At 39.3% G+C, this 24,580-nt stretch overlaps 1 protein-coding gene across 2 annotated transcripts in view; it reads left to right on the plus strand.

Annotated features, from left to right (window-relative positions):
• KCND2 (potassium voltage-gated channel, Shal-related subfamily, member 2) overlaps nt 1–24,571 on the plus strand; it is a 271,336-nt gene extending 246,765 nt beyond the window's left edge. The window contains exons 2-7 of one of the 2 annotated variants that reach the window (XM_010004299.1): nt 7,298–7,460; nt 16,220–16,318; nt 18,407–18,520; nt 21,501–21,537; nt 22,123–22,372; nt 24,043–24,571. In XM_010004299.1, coding sequence (XP_010002601.1) covers nt 7,298–7,460; nt 16,220–16,318; nt 18,407–18,520; nt 21,501–21,537; nt 22,123–22,372; nt 24,043–24,220 — 841 coding nt within the window. In that variant the 3' untranslated portion in view covers nt 24,221–24,571. The remainder of the gene's footprint in view (nt 1–7,297; nt 7,461–16,219; nt 16,319–18,406; nt 18,521–21,500; nt 21,538–22,122; nt 22,373–24,042) is intronic. The other variant, XM_010004301.1, reaches the window with a different exon arrangement.
• The last annotated feature ends 9 nt before the right edge of the window (nt 24,572–24,580 follow it).

Below are 24,580 nucleotides of genomic sequence, written 5' to 3' on the forward strand. Positions count from 1 at the left end.
CAGCAGGAGAGGGCTCAGGCACTGGTGGGGACCACTCAGGGTAAGGGCATCTGCACTTGCTGCCGGACCCGCTACCAGGTAAAAAGCTGTGCAAAGCTCCCTTTGCCTGCAAACCCTGAAAAAGGCTCATTTTCCCCTATGAGTGTGAGTGATGGCCAGTGCATTGTGAGAACCACCATGATTTAGGCAGGACTAGGAAAGGCAGCCTGCCATTTTTTTTGCATCAAGAACAGGTTTTTCTGCTATGCTGCTTTTCTTATTCATAAAGTGTCTGATCCATTCAGAAATATTCCTTTTTACCTAAAACCAAACATGCTCTTTTTTGCCTCTGAAATCTGGGGGAAAACAACAACAAAAATGCCACCTCAGGTGTATTTCTGTGTGACTGTAATGCAGCTGTTACAACTCAGCTGAGCTGTAGCTCTGATATTTTAAATAGTCCTCATACAACATGAACCAGACATCATACACATGTGATGCTTTGCAGCAGCTCAGGAACAGTTAGGATATTAGCTTTTCCTATGGAGTGAGGGAGAGATGACCAAAAAAAAAAAAGTTTACCTTTTTGGATGTAATATTTTATTATAATAAAAACAAAAGGAATTTATTTATCTGGATCTCTGTCCTGATTGCAAGAAGCCAGGAATATTTTCTTGGGCAAGGCTTTTAACTTTTTCATGTAAAAGTTCCTTGGTTTTGACCTGAGGATACTAAAGCCCACCTTTACAAATCTGTTCAAGCTTCTGGTATGCAAGCCCTGGTGCACATTAAAAAAATAATAATAAAAATATATATATCTCCATTAATTTTATTTAAAAAATTCATTTCAGAAACTGCTAACTCATCAGGTGCAGGGGCAATTGTTTGACTCTCTTGCACTGCAAGCTGAAAAGCTCAGGGAGCTCTGCCACTCTTGAGAAGCAGATGTGGTTTTCATCATTCACGAGCAATGATTCTGGCCAGCACTTGGAGGAATATTTGTGGAGCCCAGAGGGGACCACGTCCATCACTGCTAAGCAGAAGAGAGGGCTGTTGCAACAGAAGGCCCTTTGCAGCAGCAAAAGCAGCTGGGAAGATTACTTGCAATTCTACACAGAGTCTCCTTAGGCTGGACTAAAATTTGGAATAATCCATGTAATCTTCCAAATCTCACACTAACAGCAATGTTTTGTATTATTAGAAATTAGTTTTCCAAAAGCATTAGGCTATTTTAAGACCTAGGTAAGGCTGCAGATTCATTATGATAACTGTTGGTGTCAGGGAGGCTGGGATTTGCTTCCCTTGCCTTCCAGTCCATGCCTGAGTGGGGTGCTGGCTGCCTAAAGGCATGGGCCCACAGGCACCTGGATAATTTTCCCTGTGAGTCTCACCAGAGCAGCCTCTGGGCTCTGTCTGCAGAACAGTTCTCTCTCCTGAAGAACAGGCAATGGCCATTAACTGAGAGGGGAAGGAAGACGACAGATCCATTGCCATCCCACCCCAGTGGGAAGAGCACCAACCCTGCCCAGAGCAAGCAAGCAAGCTGGAGGATGGGCAGGTAGACCTTGTCCTGGAAAGGCAGGACACTATTTTTCTAATCTACTCCAGCACAAAAGCTTGAACTTCACCTTCATGACATGCTAAATCCACTGGGAAATGAGGTTTATCTCCCACATATGAAAAAAATGTGCTGTGCTGGCTTCTACAAAAATGGTTCAGTTTCCATGAATTTCATACTGGTTGTTTTTTTTTGTTGTTGTTGTTCTTTGGTCACAAATTCCCTTGCTTTTAAAATACATATTAGCAAGTTAATTTTAATGACTTACTGTTTGTTTTACCACTCCATTGCTTTCTGACATGTTTTGTATGCTTGAAAGCACAAATGTTACCAGCTTTTCTTTTTGGCAGACGACAGACCTCAATCAATGTAACATTTTTTTAAAGAATGTAAATGTATTCGAAGGAGGTGGGAGAGGGCACATACCTTTGTAACACGCATTTCAAAACGGTTTTTTTAATATGCATTTATTTTTTATGCCGTTTATGCCCTCTCGTGTCAGAAAATGTTACTGCAGTTGGGTTGCGGGTTTTTTTTTTTAAATATTGACAATTTTTTTCATTAACTGTATCTTCACTATCAGCCTAAATTATTTGATCTTTGTGAAAATAAGTCCTAGATTTATTCCTACTATATCTGTCCTACAATTTCATAGTTTTGATGTAGAGGTCACCCAGGGGCATGTTTCTATAGAAGGTAGTCTATTCCACACATGAATTGCTTACCTGTCAAACACATACAAAAATATTACTAAGTTACAACTTCTGTAATTACTTATCCTCCAATGCACACTTACTTTTTGCTTGAAAAAAAATACTTTTGTATTCAAACAAACAGAAGTTAAATAACCAATGTTGCCCCTCATTTGTTAAGTTTATTTTAAAAAATCCATCACATCCAGGAAAAATGGCCAAAGGTTATGACTTGTTTCAATTATAATTCAGATATTTCACTTATAAAATATTCCTTCTTAGATCCATCACAACCTAGTAGATTCAGGAATAAGATAAATAGCTGACGGTGGCAGTAGTACAACTTCTGTTGTCTGAGATTTTTTTAATTATGGGTATGCAACATCAGAGATATCCCTCTCCTCAGTTAGAAAAGCATTATTGCTTTGGCAGGTAAGACCTGATGTAGGAATAGTTAGGTTAGAGTCTGGGCATATGTAAACCCAAATATATTCCTGTTTCTTAGCTCCTACAACTGCTCAGCCTTTTGTGTGTGAGCCAAGCTGCATTTTAAACCCCCAAATCTGTTATGCAAAGCGCTAAGAAATCATGTCCTTGTTACTCAGATCAGTACTCTGAAAGTTGCAGTATTTGCAAAATAAAGGAATCCACTGCCTTGCTGTCTTCCCTTGCAGTAAGGAGTCAAATATACAAAAGTGGTCTGTCACCTGTCCAATAAAAACAACCCAGACAAAGATCCGTGCATTTAAATCCATCCATCCTGTACCATGTCTCTTAGTGACCAGACATCCACGGAGCGCAAGCAGTAGCGCGTGTCTGACCTGTCTGGACTCCATCTAGTGAAACCCAGGAGTTAGTTTGATTGTAGAATCATAGACTAATTTGAGTTGGAAGGGACCTTAAAGATCATCCAGTTCCAGCCCCCCTGCATGGACAGGGACACCTCCCACTAGATCAGGTTGCTCAGAGCCCCATCTAACCCGGTCTGGACCACTTCCAGGGATGGGGCTTCCACAACTTCCCTGGGCAACCTGTTCCAGTGTCTCACCACCCTCACACTAAGGAATTTCTTCCTAATGTCCAACCTAAATCTCCCCTCTTCCAGTTTTAATCCATTACCCCTTGTCCTCTCACTACAAGCTCTTGTAAAAAGCCCCTCCACAGCTTTCTTGTAGGACCCCTTGAGATACTGGAAGGCCACTATCAAGTCCCTCCACAGCCTCCTCTTCTCCAAACAACCCCAACTTTCTCAGCCTATCCTCATAGGAGAGGTGCTCCAGCCCTCGGATCATCTTCATGACCCTTATCTGGACTTTTCCCAGGAGCTCCATGTCCTTCTTGAGGGCTTCAAAATTGGACACAGTACTCCAGGTGGGGTCTCATCAGAGCTGAGTAAAAGAGGAGAATCAATCATGTGGTTTCTGACTTGTGATTTGATAGAACTTGATTGACACAACTAGTTTGTCATGACCTTTCCCTTCTCACTTTGGCTAATGAAGTAGAATGTACCTGACTGATAACATGGATCAGTATAACATTTCTTTTTCTTCATTCATCCTGAGCAAACAATATTGAGATGACACTTTTGACATGACAAAAATTAGATTGTCAGTACAAATCAGAAATGCCCAAAAACTGACTTGAGCTTTGGCCACAATAATAGACATATGTGGAACAGACTATGTACAAACTTAGGAAAAGAATGCAACTAGGAGAAAAAACACAGAAAGGAGAATAGGCCTGCAGTTATAGTCTGAAAAGCAGTGAGACAAGCAGGGTAGCACTAGATAAAACCTTGAAATAGTTTCCTTTTGAAAAGTGACTCTGTGAAAATTGCTTAATAAGATTCCTTATTTGTTGCCTCCATGACTGAAGAGATCAGATTTTCTGCAAAATTTAGAATTTCTTTTAGAGATCAAGTATAAATTTCCACTTTGAAATACAAGCACCACAAAGCTACCCTGCCATCTGAAAATTGAGTTATATTCTCTCTTAGTTTAGACTTTCCAAGGAATAAAGCAACTACTGGTGGGCAAAGGAAGAAATATTCCCTTTGTTTTGTGTCACCCACTTCTGTTGGTGGCATCCAGTGATTTATGAGGTACAAATAAAGGTAATTTTTAATCCAACAGGAGGAACTTGATTAACAATTCTGGTCATGCCTACACTAGACTAAAATCTGTGTCACTGTCCCAAAGGAGAGCAAGGCTAACCAGGACAAATGTAGTAAAAACTCTTTTGTCACAAACATGAACAATTATGTATCTCACCTTGTGCAGGAAGGCTAATTCCTTGGAAATAATTTTTTCTGACTGTAATATTATTTCACCATCTCCAACACAGTGTTTATCAACAGGAGAAAAACTAATTATGTAGGAGTTATTAATGTCGTGTAAGATATTATCAGCACTAAACAAGGGGCAAACAACGTTACATTTGGAAAATATCACCGTATTACAATTTATTCAAGCTGAAATAGAAAAATAATTTTTAGTTTGTTTTTTTAAAAATAAGCAGTATATCCATCTATCTGTCATTTGGTCCACAAGGTAGAAAAGAATTGTAAAACACCTTCATGTATCAAAAAAATCCTAGTTTTTCTGTTTCGTTCCGTAACACTGAAATACTGTGAAGAGGCATCTCCTTATGTCAGTGGGAAAGTCCACACATAAATACTGAAATGTTAGAGATGGATCAGCTAATGGTTCCTGTCATCACTCCTAAAGCATTGGTCTGCACTTGATTCACATAATTATAATGTCACATTATTAACAGGATGAACTATATCCCTGAGCAACTTCAAACCAAATTAATTACAGCTGGCAATGCCTTCTATCCACAGCAGCCATTGGTGACAATGTGAGCTTATGAAGGTTCAGCAATTTAACATTTCAAGTGATAGGCATCTAAATATAGGTTTAGGAATCTAATATAAGGAATCTGTTCCAGTATTACTGAGAGTGTGTAAAATTTTGTATTTCAAGATCTGGTTGTGTCAGATGTGTGTAAATATATATTGTCTTGTGAATAACTTTCTGTCAACACATTTTATTCAATGTAAGAAAATACTTGGATTGTATCTAAAAGGATGAAGTAAAATAGTAGCAAATACTGTAAACCAGCAATGACTATCAGGGATTTGATCCTAGGACTTCTGCCCTAAGCTGACAACCCTGGCTCTGTGCCCAATGCTCTCTTCATCGCCCTGCCTGAAAAAAGCTGGGGTTAGTTAGGTGTCGGGGATCCCATTTGTCAAAGGGACCTTGAAAGGTCTTTTATCCACTTCCCTGCTGAAAGGAAAGAACAGCTGGGCATACATCATTCCTGACAGCCAATCGTGGGCTCTGGCTTTAAGAAGATAAGTACCAAAAATGCATATGTAGTGAGGTGTGAATGTTGGTGTGAAGAAAATCATGACTCTATTTCTAGTATTTTTCCAGTTTTATGTATCTCATAATTAAGACCAACTATATTAATAATTTAGAAGATGGATTCCATTACATAATGGATTCTTATCCAATTCTGCATGTTACAAAACCAGAAACTAATAGCATCCAAGTTCTGAGCAGGTGAGGGGTTTATTACTAGAAATATTAATTTGTTTATTTTTTTCCTGTGAATATTTTACACTTGGGCTTGCTTTGCAAAGCAAATAAACATTTGCTTTACACAACATAATATTTGTCATAGTTTAAGACTTGGTCATCTATATTGCATCTGCCTGGATGACAACTTGTGTGAATATTTAAATTAAACACCTTCTACACTTACAAAATTCAAACCATCCATCTTCACCTACAACACAATACATAATCTCCTTTTGACATACGCTGAGCTGTCATTGCTAGAAAGTGTTCTCTAACCCCATACAGATTCTTCTTCATCTGTTATCCTCAACCTTTTATCCTCTTCTCATGATTAGGTGCATATTGGGACCATATCACTTGAAGATTCCTCCCATCTTCCCTATATTTTTTTTTCAATTCCTCATGAACAGACAGACAGGTTTTGTTTTCCAGGTAGCATTTTACAATGCCTCTCCTTGCAGATTTATTTCTTACCTTTGCTTGTATCAGGTCCCAGCTCACAAGCATGCTAAACTCATGCTACAATCAATGTCTAATAATAACTTGAAATTCAGTAAAGTTAAAAACAGAATGGTATTTGAAACTAATTTATCTCTTTATTAAACTCTGTAGCATGTAATTACATAGTTGTCCTACAGAGTATGGTAGTCCAGAGCGTGCAAAGAGCTGGTATCTCTTAATAAGCTGTCACTGGAGTGCCTCTACATACTTCAGGAGCACTATGTTCTTACTTGTGGGACAAAATACCCAGCAGCATAAAGAGAGGTGGTAGCCCAAAGAATTCTGAGCACTGCCAGGATTTGCAGTCAGAATTTGTTTGGTTTCTTGCTCTTGGCTTGAGTTTCTCCTGCTTGCTTTCAGTTAGACCATATAAGGAGGCTTGGAGGTCAGATAGACCAGCCTCCCACTCAAAGGGGGCCTATCAACAGCAGTAGGTTAGGTCAGCCATGCTATTGCTGAAAATCTCCAAGGATAAAAGCCACAATCTCCGGGGCAACCTGTTCCAAAATGTGCTGCCCTCCAAAATGAAAGTACTGTATCAACTTAAGTGAGACAACAGATTATTCAGCCTGCCATCTAACTTACCAAGTGGCCTCCCTAGGATCTTGACGATGGAAAGTGGTGAGTTCTTCTAATAAGCAAGCAGAGAAAGAGGTTCACTTCAACACTGATTTTTCTTTTCTTTAGCAAAGTCACTCTCTCTCTATTGCAATGGAGGCAGCCTGGCAAGACTACAGCAGGCAAAACATAGATGCCCACAGTTTGATGGACAGGATACCCAAAATAGCTTCAAATTAAAACCACAAGTGCACAACACTGGGCATGCTGTATATGTATGCATATGTGGGTGAAGTATTATTTATATGCAGTGAGTGTTATTTGCAAGAGAAGCAAAATCTATTGTGCAATTAGTTAGTCTTGAAGTTCAATACATAGAAGAGATTTTGTCTTTACTAAGTGTTTTGTTTTCTTTAACCCAGATACGGTGACATGGTGCCAAAGACAATAGCTGGCAAGATTTTTGGTTCAATATGCTCTCTGAGTGGGGTCTTGGTCATTGCTCTGCCAGTTCCTGTAATCGTCTCCAACTTCAGCCGTATCTACCACCAGAATCAACGAGCAGACAAGCGCAGAGCACAAAAGGTGAGCTCCTGTTTTTTTTCTCCTTTTGTTGTTAAGCAATAGATAAAATACAACTTTCTATAGGCTATGCATCCTCAAAGTGAGTATTTCTTAGCAAAATAAGTACTATTTTTAGGGGCTGGGGCAAAGGAACAAAAGAAAACCACAACCAAAACTGGTTCATTCATCTTTTCTGTCAAAATTTACAGATACACTATTGTGGTAATTCATCCTGCTTGTTAGACTAGACCTGATATTTTCAGGAATTATCTGCAGTCCTACCCACTGAAGATTTTTCCGTGTTTTTCAGGTAGACTTTCTTTCCACCAGAGTCCTCTGAGAAAAAAACACAACCAAAGAAACAAACAAAAAAACCCCTAATCATTATTTTTAACATCTATCCTAAGAGCCTGCTTCACTAATCTATGTATTTAATTCCCAGGTTCATTCTCTGCAGAATCTTATTATTGGGGAACTTGACTTCTCAGCTTTACTTTGCTTAAAAGGCTTCAGAGACTTTAATTGGAAAAGCTGAAAGCAAAAGTTTGTTTTTCCAGCTTCCTTGATTTGCTGAATCTCTCACTAGAACAGCAACTAGCTCTACAAGACAGTTTCCCTCCCTGACCCATGAAGGCAAGGTCAGGAGCCAAGAGGAACTATTTACCAGGACACATGCAGCCAAACCTGGACAGTCACCATCATCTACACATTACTGCCAATGTACCAGGCCCAATCCACTTCACCCAAGGCTGTGATGCTAAGCAGCTCAGATGGCCTCTATGAGTAGCTAAAGCCCTGACAAGGAAGCTGAGCTGTATTACCTTCTGCTCCTCAGCTGATGGCAGTCAGAAGCTCTGGATACAACAGAGACTGCAAGATTGTCAAGGCTGAGGTGTCACCACTTTGGTTTTTTATGGCCCTATGGCCTCTCACCAGGTTCTAGGTCTCCAGTGATCCAGGGAGAGAGGATCCCTGCCCACAGAAGTGTGCAGGCAAGCCATGGCTAGAGCCTACATACACAGGTCAGGGAACACAGGCAGCTTCAGGCTGCATCTCCCTCACACAGACAACAGCATCAGGTTTAAAGACGCAAAACGTTTGTGTGTTTCTCTCTGGCCACCTTTTTTGGCTGATTTCTTCGTAAAAAGGAAGCTATGTAAATGTATGTGGTGATACCATTCCCAGAATATCTTAAAATCAGGAGAAACATGATCAAGTATGAAGAGGTACATGGCCAAGAGGTACATAGGCCCAGGCTGAAGATCCCTTAATGGCCACATCTTTGAGAATTATTTCAGATGAGGAAAATGGATGTAAGAGAAACCAGGCATATCACAGAAATGTCTGATCTTTTTAGGAACCTGATTACAAATACAGGCTGCTTCAAATTCCATACCTTTTACCTATCTACTATTTCCACTCACCCTTTTGCATGCCATTTTGTCCCATTTTCTAGTTCCAGCTGTGCATTTCCCTCTCCCACAGCTGTAACATGCAGAGAACATACCACGTCTACACTGTGTTGGTTTTGTTAAGAACTTTTTCACTTCTGTTTGTGTAACAGCAGCAGACTGAGAAAGAACAGTACCAGCCTGAACACAGGGCTTTATTACAGGGCCTCTGTTATGCCAGTCATGGGTAACAGATCTGCTTGATCCCAGCAATCAATGTGACTGTTCTGAGCTTTCATAATAACTGCAGACACAACCAGCCTTAGTTCAGATAGAAACTGTGTCCTACTGCATGTCGTGAAACAGAATTTTCTGTGCCTGCTTTACCCTTGCCAGTAAAAAATAAATGGGCACTAGAAAATACCTTGCAAAAATTAGATTGGCAGACTGGCTGCTATTCCTCAGAATCTCTTCATGAATAGAAACTGCTTGAGATAATAACTGACTTTTTCTCCTTGCAAAACAGTGAGCTCATTGTATGTTCCAAACAGGAATATGAAGTGATGAATGGCAATCCTGCCAAGTGTCTTTTCCTCTGCTCCCCAGAACAATGCCAACAGTAAGGATGAGAGATTGCCTTTGACAATGTTTATGCCTTTCTTGCTTTGGAGAAAATGGCTTTGAGGTCTGATTAACTTAGCACTGGATGGGTGTTTAATCGATGTCTCCTATTGCAAAGCTAATATCTCTCAATCTAAAATGACTGAGATGTTGAATTGAATATTGTTTTGATAAACTGAAAAAAAAATCAACTACAAGCATTTCTTTGGTATAGTATAGTCCATATTGAGCTATAAAGTACAGCCTTGCATTTCACAGAAGGGTTCTACCGCATTTTATAATAATACTCAAACAAAAATGTCACATTATTGAAGTCTGAAATTCCTTCTTCATTCAACACAACAGAAGCTTTACACATTTTCTAAAATGTGTTTCCCTAGGCACCAATCTATTCTCTAAGGTTGAAGAGCATAAGCTTGAAATAAGATGCTGTTTCATGGATTACAGCTTGAAATCCTGCAGGCAATGGTATCTCCTGCTGGCAACAACAGCTTCCATCTGATAGAGAGTTGTATATTTCAGTTGAGCAGCAGTTGAGCAGATACTTTATCAATATCTCATACAGAAGCTGAATCAAGGTAGTATTCAGAAATGGCAAAACATTTGACCTGGAAAGAAACTCAAGAAAAAGTTCTCCATTGAGGAGCTGAAATTAGTCCCAGGAGCACTGGCAATTTTCAGCAGAAAATTTTTTGTCTTTTATATTAAGTTCGTTCATGAGCTATGTGACCATAATTATATGTGCTGTGTTCTGCATAGTCATCAAGATTAGATATTTCCATTAGTTTCTTTTTGGCAAAAAGATGTTACGCATTAATACTCAGGAGAAGATGGAAGAGTGAAATTTATTTGTATACCATCTCATTTAAATGCATTTTAAAGAAAACTCCTGCTTCCAATCATGGAAATACATTGTTGTAAAAGAGACCTCAATCTAAACAAAACAAAACAAAGAGAGGAAAATGAAGAATAAAGGAGCATCATCTTTGCTTATCAGAATATTTTCTTCTATCACATAATAAGGCCTAAGGATGTCACCTATCTTGTACATAAGTAAATAATTGAAAATAAATATTGGAATTTAAGGCACAACTAGTTATGCCCTGCAGTCTTGCCATGCCTTTTCCTGAAGCAGATTTATCACTACTAAGACAGTTTTGAAGAATTCTATTTGTGGAGCTTTTCTCAGCTAGTGACAACTTAAAAAGACCAAGGTCTTTTGCTCATCAGTACTTCCAGGTGGCAATGTTAATGACAGATATGTTGTGACTAGTCCATTTATAAAGGAGTGGAAAGGAAGAAAAAGGGAAAGGAAAGAATGGGAAGAAAAAAAAAAAAAAAGTTTAGATAGCTTGGATACAATTTCTTATTCCATATGGGATAGGTATCAAGGCTTAAGACACGTTTAGACCCTCACAGTGTCTTATTTACTGGGATGACTACCAGCACAGGGAAGGGAAAGTGGAAGGCATAGCTACCCCCTTGGAACAGGTGTCTGCTGCATCCCAACATAGTGCAGCAGCTCTTACAAAGCAAAAATCCTCCCTAGCTTGAATGAAGCATTACTTGCTGGATGCTTTCCCCATTTTCCATATATCTATTTTTCTGCATCTTTTGAAGGCAAGAGCCTTGTGTCCTCTTAACCTAAGTCCTAAGTGTGGGTCCATCTGCCCGTTATTGTTCATTAATTGAGCCTTAATTTTGATTGCTCAAGCACTTTCTCTCTAGAGTGACTGTGCATGGTGCTTCAACAAAACACCCAAGCAACTATAATCTCCAAAACCTACTTCATACATAAAAATCAACCTGCAACTTTCATGTGAATATGGTCTTCTTACTTTACATAGAAAAATACATCCTGAAGATTGGCTTAACTTTATTATTTATTTATACATGATGTATGTATCTGTCAAGTTATGAATAATTAGTTACTAGACAAATATAAATAGCTCTATGATAAAATGCAACAACTGCTTAACAGCACCTGGCAGTCTAGAGCTGAGCATTTGCAGTAGGAAGCCTGCTAGCCATTATGACTTCTTTAAATTAAGTAAGCTAATAATCTCAGTGGGGTTGCAGAAACAGAACTAGCAGAATAATTTACCCAAGATTTTTGAGTTTAGCACAAAAGCATCGAAAACTTGTGTTTACTGAACAATAATAACAGGTTGTGAAAGCAAGGCATGACAGCAAATACATGAACCTTATTTAATTCCATATCCATTAATGTACAAAATAAGCAGCATTTTCTTTTTTTGTTGCATGCTGACATCCTATAAATTATTGTCAGCTAATCTGAAGTCAGTTATTTGCAATTACTGAAAATTAGAAAATCAGAGCATGAAATGTGGGCCTGATTTGAAAGCAAACATACAGGATGGATTATGAAAGACCAAATAAATAATGATGTAGACAAGAATGTTACTATTTTTTTTTACTATTTTGGTTATTACTCTAGAAGCCACAGTGGTGAGGTTTAACTCCAGGAGGCAGCTAAGCACCACCCAACTGCTTGCTCACTTCTCCCCAGCAGGATGTAGGGGAGGGTCAGAAGGGTAAACATGCAAAAAGGAACCAAAACCGAGAAAAAAATAAACCAAAATAATTGCTCACAACCAACAAAATTATTCCCTTGCTCTGTCTTACCGCAAGGGCAGCTCCTGCCACTCTCCACCCCCATCTAGTTTTATTGCTGAGCATGACACAATATGGTGTGGAATATCCCCTTGGTCAGTTGGGATCAGCTGTCCTGGCTGTGTCCTCCCCAACTTCTTGTGCATCCCCAGCCTGCTCACTGGTGGAGTGAGAAGCAGAAAAGGCCTTGATGCTGTGTAAGCACTGCTCAGCAGTAGCTCAAGCATCCTCATATTGTCAACACTGTTTTCATCACAAATCCAAAACAAAGCCCCATATCAGCACTATGAAGATATTTAACACTATCCAAACCAAAATCAGCACACAGAATGATGGTGAAGGAATCCTTATATTTTAGTCATATAAGATATTTAAAAATTGATAAATACTAGGTAATTAATGAGTATATTTTGAGTTTTGATAGTAAGATAATTGCATAGTCTGGAAAGCAGCAGAAGAGGCACAATAGGAGCTGTACAAGTACTATATAACCTAGGCTACCTAGGCTTCTTGTGTAGGAAAATGACAAGAGGCTTTTGCCAAAAATTATTGCCAGTACTGCAGTAAGACCAACCCTAAGACCAACCCTAAAGTGTTCCTGATAAAATCTCTCTCTTAACACAGCTGAATAGCTGAGGACATCCTGAGTGTTAAAAGCTGGATGTTGTAAATACCCCACAGTGCTACATTTAGCAGTATTTAAAGCCTCGTGAAAATAGATGTTTATATTTCTAAAACTGACAGAGCTAGATGTTGTTGAATAACTTTGTAAGGCTTCTATAAATGCAGCCATAGATGAGGATCCACCTCTAAGTTCTGTAATTTGAAGCTAAAAAAAAGCTTGATGCATTCAAAAGAGAAGTTCAGTGCAAATACAAGGGATGAGCTAAGAATTAGAGCTGATCATCAGCTTCTTTATGAAGTTTCAGACAAGATGATTAGGGTGGAATATGATCAGAATAAATGAAAGGAATTGATTACTTCAGCTACATTAGTTTTGTTCTAGACAGTATAAAGATTACCAGAATCAGAGCTCCACATTCAATGGCTAACAGAGAAAACCTCACAGTAAAGAAGACAATCTACTGCAGGAGAACTTAATCCTTTTTTTTTTTTTTTTTTTTCCGTAGGTATTCCATGAAAGGGGAGAGAGTTAGAAAGGGCTTTGCAGTAGCCAGAGGGGCATTTATCACTCCTGTTGTACGTGAGAGAGAATGCAGTTCAGAGGCTAAAAGAAAATACAATCCTTCTGTAATCACAGTTTTCCTGATGTCATCACATAATTTTGCTGTCCTTCATGGGAATTCAACCCCCAGCACAACCCTTAAAATCCTGTAACTGACATGAGCTTTTAATGATTTCTTGGTAGGAAATGTGAGGAGTCACTAGACTACTCATGCTACAGGCTCTGATATAAATCAGGCAGAAGCACTGAAAAGAAAACTTATCACTTTAACAAATTTGTAAACACCTCCAGTTTCAGGACTGTTTTAGTAAGCTGAAGTATAAGTATGAAAGCCACAATATCTGGTTCTTGTCTTAGTAAGAGATTTATTGTCTTCTCTTTGTTACATGGTGTAAATTCAAGTAATCGGAATGAGTCTCAGCTAGAAAGATGTAAGCTATTACTTTCCACCTCACAAAAGCTTTCTAAGACACAATAAATTCGTATTAGCAAAGCAATTTGAAATCTTCATATTGCAAGTACAACCTTAGGACTGTATGTGTTGTAGCATATTGACATTAAGATATTCTGATGAACTGCTATATTTTTTATATTTCTTTATTAAATGGTGCTGCACCATAATTATTTCTTCAATCACTGAAAGAAGAAATGAATATGCATGCTAAAAAGCAAAGCCTAAATAATGTATGCAAAATGTTTGTTCATTAAATCTAATTAATTTCCCTGTATAAGGAGCACTCTGAAAAGTACCACAGCTAAAACACTTGTGATTGAAATAACTTATTTATGGGGCTCCATGTTGCACCCTGCAAAGGCATCTCTAAAGTATTTCAAACTCCAACGGCTAAACAGCAGAGCTGAGAGACTTTTAATATATTTATGAACATAACCCAGTGCACATGTCCCAGCCCATGACTCCTCAGTGCTGCAGGTAAACCTTTTCCCCCAGCCTTCAGCCCATCGTGCTGGTGTTGCATCTCAACAGCGGCAGGTTTTCTGCCTGCCCAAGAGATTCTTAATTGCCAACCCTGAGTATTCAGCCCTCACCACATCCTTGGCCTGGGATGTGCCACCAAGTAACCTGTGTGAGCCCAGAGGGTTGGAGTTGTTGATGGTTTGCCCCACTTGTGGGTTCCTGAGGACCCCAGGCCACCCTGGCACATTGCCCCGTTGCGTGGCTCACGGCAGCACGCTGGGCTGCCCGGGGCTGCTCAGCCATGGTGCTTTGTGAAAAAGCCCTGACTGGACACGTACCCCCAGTCCAGCCCCTGGGGACCTGCTCAGGGTGACCTAGTGTGAGGCTGAAGGTGTCCTTTCAATGTTAGCAGGAGGAAGGGGGAGGTAGGAATTCACCTGTTCAGAAGCACTGTGCAGGTGATCCGGGCACTTCACTCCTCACTGCTACAATAAAGTGCATGAACAGCAGTGCTGGAAAGGCTGTGCCCTCCGAGGGAGGTGACTAACCAATGTGTTATTCTAAAATGGCCAATATATCACAAAATCAGGAAAAAGTCTCTCATATGAGCTCTTTGACTCAGTGACACACACATGAACAGCATTTTTAAATTTTATTTCTGAACAATTGAAAGATAATAAATACATGATAGAGAACATCAGCCAGATCCCAGCCATGTTTGCTGTTAGCTGTCATGAATTTCTTGGCTCACTCTTGAGAAGATCTTCTGTGAGTTTCAGGCTGTGAGTGCAAAGCAATGTGCTGTTGAGTCATACCTCATAGTCAATTAATAGAGAGATCTGGCAGCTGAAGTGACCAGGCTGCTTCCCTTTCTAAGTGTTCAGAGATTCTCAATTATTTCTTGCTGACTTTAAATGCCACAAAAATTGGGGAGGAGGGGAAAATGTTCCTTCTATTTTCTGAAAATATCAACTGACTAATTATCAGATTAGAAAACCCTAATAATCTATCAGTCAGATTTTCAAATTCTTTACTGTGTCTCCTTCTCTGCTTCAGCAGGCATTCAGCTCCAGATGCTGCTTGGCATTTGGCTTTCAGAATCAGAAACCTATGCATGAAGATAACCTCAGCCTCCCTCTTACACATGTAAACAACCACAAAATTAAGGAACAAGGATGCCACCCTATGAATCCCATAAAATCTTCTATTTTCTAAGTTATTGGTTGAGAGGGTCTTTTCTTTGTGCTTTCCTCTAATGTTGGCTTCTAACTGCTGTACAAATGTCAGTGGATGCAGTGTCCTTCACTCATGATCCACCATTCATCCCACTCTGGGATGAAGGTCACCTTCACATGCAATGAAGCTCACCTGAGAAATCTCAGACGTCTCGCAGCAATTTGGCACCTCTCATCTCTGAAATATCAGATTATAAACCGATTATGACCAATGATGACAATTATTAAGTCTGATTATACCAATAGACATGAAGAGGTAAAATGTCTTTTAAAAGGCGTGGCAAGCATTCAGGAACTTACCTGGGACACAGCATAAAGAACACTCACAATCTGCTACTCTAATAAACCAGAAGGCTCTGAGAAAGCAGCTTACAGCAGTTGCACTATTACATTTTTTCTGAATTATTTATTCCCCTTTAAATAGATTTTCATTGCAGGAGCAGCTGAGACGGATGCTTGTGTTCCTGCCCCACAAGTCATAAGGACTGACACAGTTGCAGCAATGCAAAAAAAATAAAAATAAAAAAATGAGACACTTCTGCTGGTCTGTCTAATCCCTTCTCCACAATCATTGTTCTTATTAGCTGATGCACCTAAACAAATAAAAATTTCTGCCATTTGCATTTTAAATGGAAAGATGCTTATGATTTGCTCCACCTGGATTACGGATGCTACGCAGCCTTTCAGTGGTTGTGATACTGGTATTTCTAAGCAGCTGATTCCAATTAGCAGATTTAGATGAATAGAATAATGGATATGAGTACAAGTAACTTTCTTCCTTTTGTCTGTTTACACAGAAAGCCAGACTTGCTCGAATTCGTGCAGCAAAGAGTGGGAGTGCTAATGCCTACATGCAGAGCAAACGAAATGGCTTACTGAGTAACCAGCTGCAGCAGGTAATGTTTTTATATCTTCCACCTCCAGAGAAGCAGTTAATGACAGCCCAGAAATGGCTAATTCTGTTTATCACCAGGGCAAGTCAACTTGGGTGTTTAGGTAGTGTTACCTTTAGAGGTAGATTAAGGAAGGAGAAATTGGATAATTAGTATTATTGAAGGAAGCTTATGAGAGTCAATGATGAGATATTGGAAGATGAGGGAAATGGCCAGATAGAAATGCAGGATTCAAGTATAACCCACATTTTTAAGAGTTCGATCCCCTAGAAGACCTCATTAACAAAGTACAGCGTTTGCCTCTTGTGAGATGGGTTGGATTTGTCTCATTGGCTTTATACAAGTAGAACATGGGTGACAAAACCATCACCACTGAGGGAAAGAGGTAGCACCAGGGCACCATTTGCAGAGAGTGTTGCAGAGTAGAAAGTATTCCCTGGAAGCACCTACTTTGCTCTGAGGAGAATCTTCGTGATTATCACCAATGCACTGAAATCTAATGCTACTTGAAGCAGATTCCCCCCTTATCCCTGCTGAGGAAGCCAGGACCTGGAGCAGAAGCCTCGGGCAGCGGCTGGGACTGGGATCCACAGCAACCCGCACTGTCAGAGACAGCGCCTTGGCTGCTCGGAGCTGTGGCCAGCTGAGAAACAATGAAGACACGGTGTATTTTAATCCCTGACATTTTCTGGCATTTTGGCCATTCCCCGAGGGATACAGGAAAGCTTTCATTCCTCTATGCCCTTTCTGTTCAATACGTGTTTAAAAGCTGAAGGCTTTAACCTATAGCCAGAAGAGGAGGAAGGGGCTGTCTGTCCATCCGCCCGGTCTAGCACAAAAGACGAGTAGTCAGAGCCCTCGCTTCCTCTCCTGCTTGAAAGAACTAAAATCTTTAGGTAGCTCCAGGGCACCATTTGCAGAGAGTGTTGCAGAGTAGAAAGTATTCCCTGGAAGCACCTACTTTGCTCTGAGGAGAATCTTCGTGATTATCACCAATGCACTGAAATCTAATGCTACTTGAAGCAGATTCCCCCCTTATCCCTGCTGAGGAAGCCAGGACCTGGAGCAGAAGCCTCGGGCAGCGGCTGGGACTGGGATCCACAGCAACCCGCACTGTCAGAGACAGCGCCTTGGCTGCTCGGAGCTGTGGCCAGCTGAGAAACAATGAAGACACGGTGTATTTTAATCCCTGACATTTTCTGGCATTTTGGCCATTCCCCGAGGGATACAGGAAAGCTTTCATTCCTCTATGCCCTTTCTGTTCAATACGTGTTTAAAAGCTGAAGGCTTTAACCTATAGCCAGAAGAGGAGGAAGGGGCTGTCTGTCCATCCGCCCGGTCTAGCACAAAAGACGAGTAGTCAGAGCCCTCGCTTCCTCTCCTGCTTGAAAGAACTAAAATCTTTGAACTAAAAAGACACTAAATAGCTTAATTGCCATGCAGATTTAAAATATCCCAAAGTTGAATTGTAATCTTTTCTATTATCCCATTTCCTACTCTATTTAGTTTTCTGCTTTCTAATGAATAATTATGAAAGCAATTAATAAACAGTGGATGCTTTCTACTTCATTTTGTGTCAGAAACATCTGCTATATGTTTTCCAAACTCAGCAGATTGGGATCACTGACATGAATTTTCATGTAAGCAGCAATACCAGAAATTCTTTAGTACTATGAAATTATCCCAGGAGGACAAATATGTTTAATTTCTTTCCAATGAGGCACATTCCCAGGGAAAAAAAAAATAAAAAATAAAAAAAATAAATTTACTGTCACTTAAATTTATGATAAAGTATGCGTTGATTCAACATTCAAAGCTTACATGTTGATTGCACTTGTAAATTGTAGTATTCTGTCTATGCATATAAAATATGGAAACATTTAAATGGAGGTAGAAGGGAAGGAAGGGAAATATTTTTATTAAAAAACAAGCAAAAGAGAACTCAGGTCCAAAATTATTTGGGTTTTACCATGTAGATAAAGCATTAAAGCTATGCTACTATGTACAATCCAGATTAGTTCTAATCAAATATTTGGATAAGAGCCCTCTTGTTCACAAATGAGAATAATACGGGGTTCTATGTATCAACAGTCCTCCGGTGAAGAAGAACAGGCCTTTGTTGGCAAAGCTGGCTCTGCCTTTGAAACACAGCACCACCACCTGCTTCACTGCCTGGAAAAAACTACGGTAAGAAAAGATAACTGTGTTTTCCTGTGAATTCCAACACTGGCCTAGTGTTGAATGTTTTCAGTATTTCTCCTAATTAATAAGCCTTTATATGAAAGCAGTTAACTGGGAAGAAAAGCCATTTAATCCTATTTTAAGCTATTATATCCACTATATATAAACAACAGAGTCTGCATGTGAGCCTCTTCTAAGGTGAAAGATACAGGCACCAGGGAAATGGTATCAGTACAGCTAAGCTGTATATGTGGCCTTCAGTATGCTTTTCATACACTCCATAATGTTTTCATTTGCACTTTTCTGCAGTACAGTTCATAAAACACAATTTGTAATTCTTACAAATGCAATACTCAGTGCAATCAAAGCAAGTTTTAGCCTGAGCAAACACTAGGCTTTTGTACAGGAAGAGCTGCTGAGCGCCGACTCGGACATGAACGCGATTCTCACTGAAGTGGCTGTAACAGAGGATCCTCCAGCATTCTCTTCTGAAATTCAAGTGCTTAATCCAGATGCAGGTGCAAAGCTTAGAAGTCTTTTGGCTTCAGTTTAGACACTGAGATCCCTGTAGAAATTACTGATGTAATTCATAACAGCCCAAGTATGCTCATCTAGAGTTGAAACTCCCTATAAATCAAAAGCACTACTTATTATGTGCTCTCTATATTTTTCCCTGGTCAATACCAGAATAATTATGCAGTCATAAAGGATAGCAAACTACAGCAGAGTTATGATTCAGTAATAACCAAGTGCCATGTTTACTAATAGTGTATTCCTGGACAGATAACATCACAGAAATAACCCTAATCATACCTAAATTTACATTGTTTCCTCTGTATAATTTCCTCGGGAAACTAAGAACATAATATTTATATTGAATTTAATATTTGTAGATTTGGTAAATTCACATAGGACTAAAATTGCCTCCTTGTACACTTTGATATTTTTTGCAGGGGGTTATATTGTCATGTAAAATTTACCTTATATTGTAGGAAAGTTGGTCAACATTGATTAAAATAACATTTACAAATTTACATCTAGTTTTATAAATTCCAGTTGCATGTAAAAAATTATTTCTCTTTCAGTTTTGTATATACAGAAGAACTTTATACTATTTTGTCTTATCTTTATAGTCTAGTTTTAGATTTTCATTAAAAGACCAAGTAATGCTTCTGCTATATTCAATGGAGATCAAGGAGAAAGTCTTCCTGCTCTTTCTCAGAAAAAAAAGAGATTAAGAAGTTTTCCCACAACTGACCTTGCTAAATTAAAGAACGATGTATGTATATGTATAATTTAATGTTCTACTTTCAACAGCATTTCTTTGTAAGTAGAATGGCCTAGTTCTAGTTGTTACATGACTTAGATAGCAATGTGTCATCCCACAGGTGCTTATGTCTCCTCCATTCTGACTTTTGGAGTATTCATTTTTATATAATGTGCTGTAGGACAGTATGGCTTGCTTCCTGTTCATACTATAATGTAGTTCTTTGCCAAGATTCAGGCTGGGCCTTTTGGAACATTTTTGAGACATTTTGTACTAGGATCTGATCATAGCAATCTGCCTTAAAAATTGTTCCACAGTGTAATATTACAAACATATTAAAAAACTCTAGTAGTAGCCACACATCTTGTCAAACTCTCATAGAATTAATGGAAAAAGATTTCTATTAATTTGATTTCTTGAAATTTTGGACACTTAGCTTGTGGACTCAGGCAAGTTGCTGATTCCTGGTATAACATCAGGAGTGACGTACCTTCTTAGCCTTGTCTCATCCTTTGAAATATCATTTGGTATAAGCATCTGTTCAGATTATAGTAAGTGAAGGCATACTTTCTGGTTTTTAGCACTTTAAAGTCAATAGGATAAGATCTCTTCCACTCTAAAAATGCAGTGTGGCCAATGGTAGGGAAGTCTGTGAAAATTACTTTAATAAGGAAAATAATTGCACTGAAAGTTACATTTTACAGGCTAGTTTTAGCCAATTTGAGAACAGTTAATTAATAAGTATAATCAGATACATTAACTAAAGCCATTATATCATTTCAGAATGTTTCCAATCTATATTAAAAATTCACTCAATAACGCTCTTTAATGGACTCTAAAAATTGAATTGAGTTGGTTGTTCCATAAAAGTTATAGAAAGCACAAAATTACTTTTAATTGGAAAACTTGCACAATTCTTGGCAAACACACTGTAAGCTACTGAACATAACCTAAAGTTGGCAATAAGGCAATTTTTCTCTCTGACTGTTATGTCCACTTCGTGATCATATTCTATTTAATATGATTGATTGTGACTGACATGCGCCTTATAGGAGTCAATTTTCAAGCAAGTTCTTTCTTTCCATACCACTTGCAATTAACATTCGTTAACACCACTCATGGAAATAAAAATATGCCTATAATGGCATTTCCGTTTGTAGCAAACACTTGGCTACAGTTGTTACTCTATTTACATTGCTCATATATTTTGCATAAATGCTGTGCTGTAGTTCTCCTGGAAAACATCAGCACCTTTCCAATTAGTGCATTGATCTTTTGAGTAAAAAATCATGTTTCTCATTCTAATACACAGAGAGACAGCAGGCTAACAAACTTCAAGTGAATGAGTCTGAGTAGAGTGTAAAACAACCCAGAAAATGCTTCCTAAGCCAGACTGATTCCAGTAGTAACTGGAAAGATGATTTTTGGAAAGGCTTTCTTGCACTGCACATGAATGTAGCGTGATCTCTGCCTAATTTGGGCTTCTAATTTAAAATTACAGTAAAAATTCCTTCTTCCCTCATAACCACCACTATTTCACACTTTTTCACACACAAAGATAATGTGGAAATCACAGCTATGTGTGGAACACTCCCTAATCACTTGCTGTGTCCATGTCAACCAGCCTTTCCTTGACTGTGGATGCAGCTCTATGACAGCCTTATCAGACCACTGTCTGCTCTTGGATTAAGCAGAGACTGCATGAATAAAGACTACCTTATTTAACTAAATCCTCAGTCTTCTAAACTGCTTTCAATACATCCATCTACAGTAATTGGGAGCTTTTGATGCTTTTAAATAACTGTCTTATCTCCTCTAATATAAACTTCCGTTTAATTGAATCTTTTACATAGATGAATACCTCAAAACACAGTTTTAGATCCCGATTTCTAACATGCAATTCAACAGGAAGCTTTATAAACTCACCTGGAAAATATTTATGATGTTTATTATAATTCGGTACAATAAATCTCATTTATTTCCAAATGACATTTACAGCATTTGCATAAGCACCACTTGCATTTTTATTAATAAACATAATCCCATATTTTGTGGCACTTCCTAGATTATACAGATATTAAAAATGCAAACCACGTTACAATCATGTGCTATTTTACAAAATAATTTGGATTAACTTTTTCTTATTTAGAACTCTGAGCCTTTTGTTCCAGCATTTACATTTGTATTGGTATTCAGCCCAGGCTAATACGGGCTAAACACTATAATCAAGAATAAACTGTCTAACTTTCCCAGTTTATTCAGTTGTGTCAATTGAAGCCCTTAAACAATCATGATTAGTATGTTCACTTTAATTATCTTTCTGTGTGTGCTTTGTCCCTTTGTTGGATTCCTCTGGGCTAGAACCACGAATTTGTGGATGAGCAAGTCTATGAAGAGAGCTGTATGGAGGTTGCCACAGTCAACAGACCCCCCAGCCACAGCCCCTCTCTCTCGTCTCAACAAGGTGTTACCAGCACTTGCTGCTCACGCAGACATAAAAAGACCTACCGCATCCCAAACACCACCATCAGCGGCAGCCGCCCCGGCAGCGTGCAAGAGCTCAGCACCATCCAGATCAGATGTGTGGAGAGGACGCCTCTGTCTAACAGGTACTCCACATGCATCACCAAGAACTGAAGCCCCTTCCTTCCGTAGAAAAGGGAGGTAGAGGTGGTGTGGCCTCTGCAGGGAGGCTGTGAGGCTAGAGATGAAAGCCAAGTAGTCATCCAAACACAGACATTAGTACTGAAGCAGCCTACACTTATCTTCCTCCTTTTTATCCTTATTTACAGTACAGAATGTTCCCTCTACATCCGTTCCTGCCCTCTCATGCCCTCCCCACCAACTGCAGTGTACTATTTCCAGAAAATAGCATCCAAAGACCCCAAATTAAATAGAGTATTAAATATCATATGCCATGGACAAATAAATAACAAGAAAAAATTTGGCATTGGAAAAATGTGCAATTTGGCTATATGAGATGAGAAAGTGGGAAGAGAAAGAAAGGTCTGTCCCTGCTGTTTCTACCAGTTTGGTTCAGAAGGATAGGATAAATGAGACTGTTGCACTTCCACAGAGCAGAGAAATAAAGCTGATTCCCAGAGTCGTAAGTGTAATAGTCATCTGACAGACTCTTCTGAATAAAACATACAAAATGGATAAGAAAAATGTATTTCCTAGTTTGAGGAATTATTGCAAAAGTGAGGAAAGTGCAGTTTAAGAGTCTGTAATTTACTGAAATTCTCTGTACTCTCACAAGTAGACCATCTGGCCTTCTGGTATATCCAAACACCATCTCTTAAAACACAGCAAAGGTCTCAGGAGACTCAGAAGTGTTTTCTATTGAACTCAAATATGCCACCATTTTTAAAAAAAAGAAGCATTTCAGCACTAGCTGCTACAGAAATTGTCTTGATAAGTTATATTTTGAGTAGCTTGCTTTGTATACTTTTACTAGCTTTGGATTTCACTTCTATGAACAATCCAGCAGCTTGGAGCTACTTAAGGTTTTCAACTGTTGTGCAATGAGACTTTCTGGCCAGCACAAAGCTCTAATCTGTCATAGCTTTTCATGAAATACTCTGCCTTGCCTCATCCTTTCTCTGTTAGGACTACAGATGATCTTTTAGGTTCCTTCCAACCCAAACCTTTCTATGATTCTATGACTTTTCTGCACTGTACTTCCAGTCACAGATTATGTAAAAATACAAAGCATCAGCTTTGTGCTAGAAAAACAAGCCAAAAACATAAGCAAAAAATGCCAATCCTGCCTCAAAATAGTATGAGTTTTACAAGTTTCTGATGATGCTGAGGTACTGCAGCAACTCCATGAGCACATTAACCTCCATTAGTGCATTATCACTGTGTCTTACTCTTGAGGATATAAAATACCCAAAATGTTCCTAAATAAGCATGGCACCAAGGAATTGGTATGAGACTGGGACTAGCACTCCATTCCTACTTTCCTGCACAGTAAGCCATGTGGCTGTGAGAAGTTTGCTCCCCAGGGAGCAGGTCAAACGCTTACCCTCCTCAGAAACACTTGGGTGATGAGCCCAGACAACTTTTACAAGTGCTAAAATGGTGGGAAGGAAGTGAGAAAGGGGGCCCGTCTGTGGCCACAGCCATGACCACCTGCTGCTGGGGCACAGAGTGGATGGGTGGAGATCTCTGGTGGGGCAGGATGGAGATAGCCAGCTGAGGGAATGGAATCAGGAGCACAAGATGTTTGCAGTAACATGGACTTTATTTCTTCATGGATTTTTGTTTCTTCCTCCAGCCGTTCCAGCTTAAATGCCAAAGTGGAAGAGTGTGTTAAACTAAACTGTGAGCAGCCTTATGTCACCACAGCAATAATTAGCATCCCGACACCTCCCGTCACCACACCTGAAGGAGATGATAGGCCAGAGTCTCCTGAGTATTCAGGAGGAAACATTGTCAGAGTATCTGCTTTATAAAATAAGGAATTATTTATAAATTAGCATAAAGACCACATGCAAGCTGAGCTCAAGAAGTGAGAAATGAGTCGCGAGGAATGAGAGAGCTGATGAAGGCAATGCCCCTTGACGTGAGCACCAGTGGCCGTGGACCGAGAGATTCAGGAGAAACAAAACACTTTGTGAGTTTTGGTGTCGTAGCGTGTGAACCAAAAGGAGTTTCTTACCCTTGTTCAAACTGACACGCAGTGGGATCTTCTGTCACCATCCTGACTTACTATATGAGCACAATGAAATGTCCCCATTGATGCTTCTTCTTATCATGAGAGCTCTTTTTAGAAAAAAAGAAAAACCACAAAACAAAAAATAGAAACAAACCTA

Source organism: Chaetura pelagica, unplaced genomic scaffold (assembly GCF_000747805.2).
Source record: "Chaetura pelagica isolate M959 unplaced genomic scaffold, ChaPel_1.0 scaffold68, whole genome shotgun sequence".
Classification (NCBI taxonomy): domain Eukaryota; kingdom Metazoa; phylum Chordata; class Aves; order Apodiformes; family Apodidae; genus Chaetura; species Chaetura pelagica.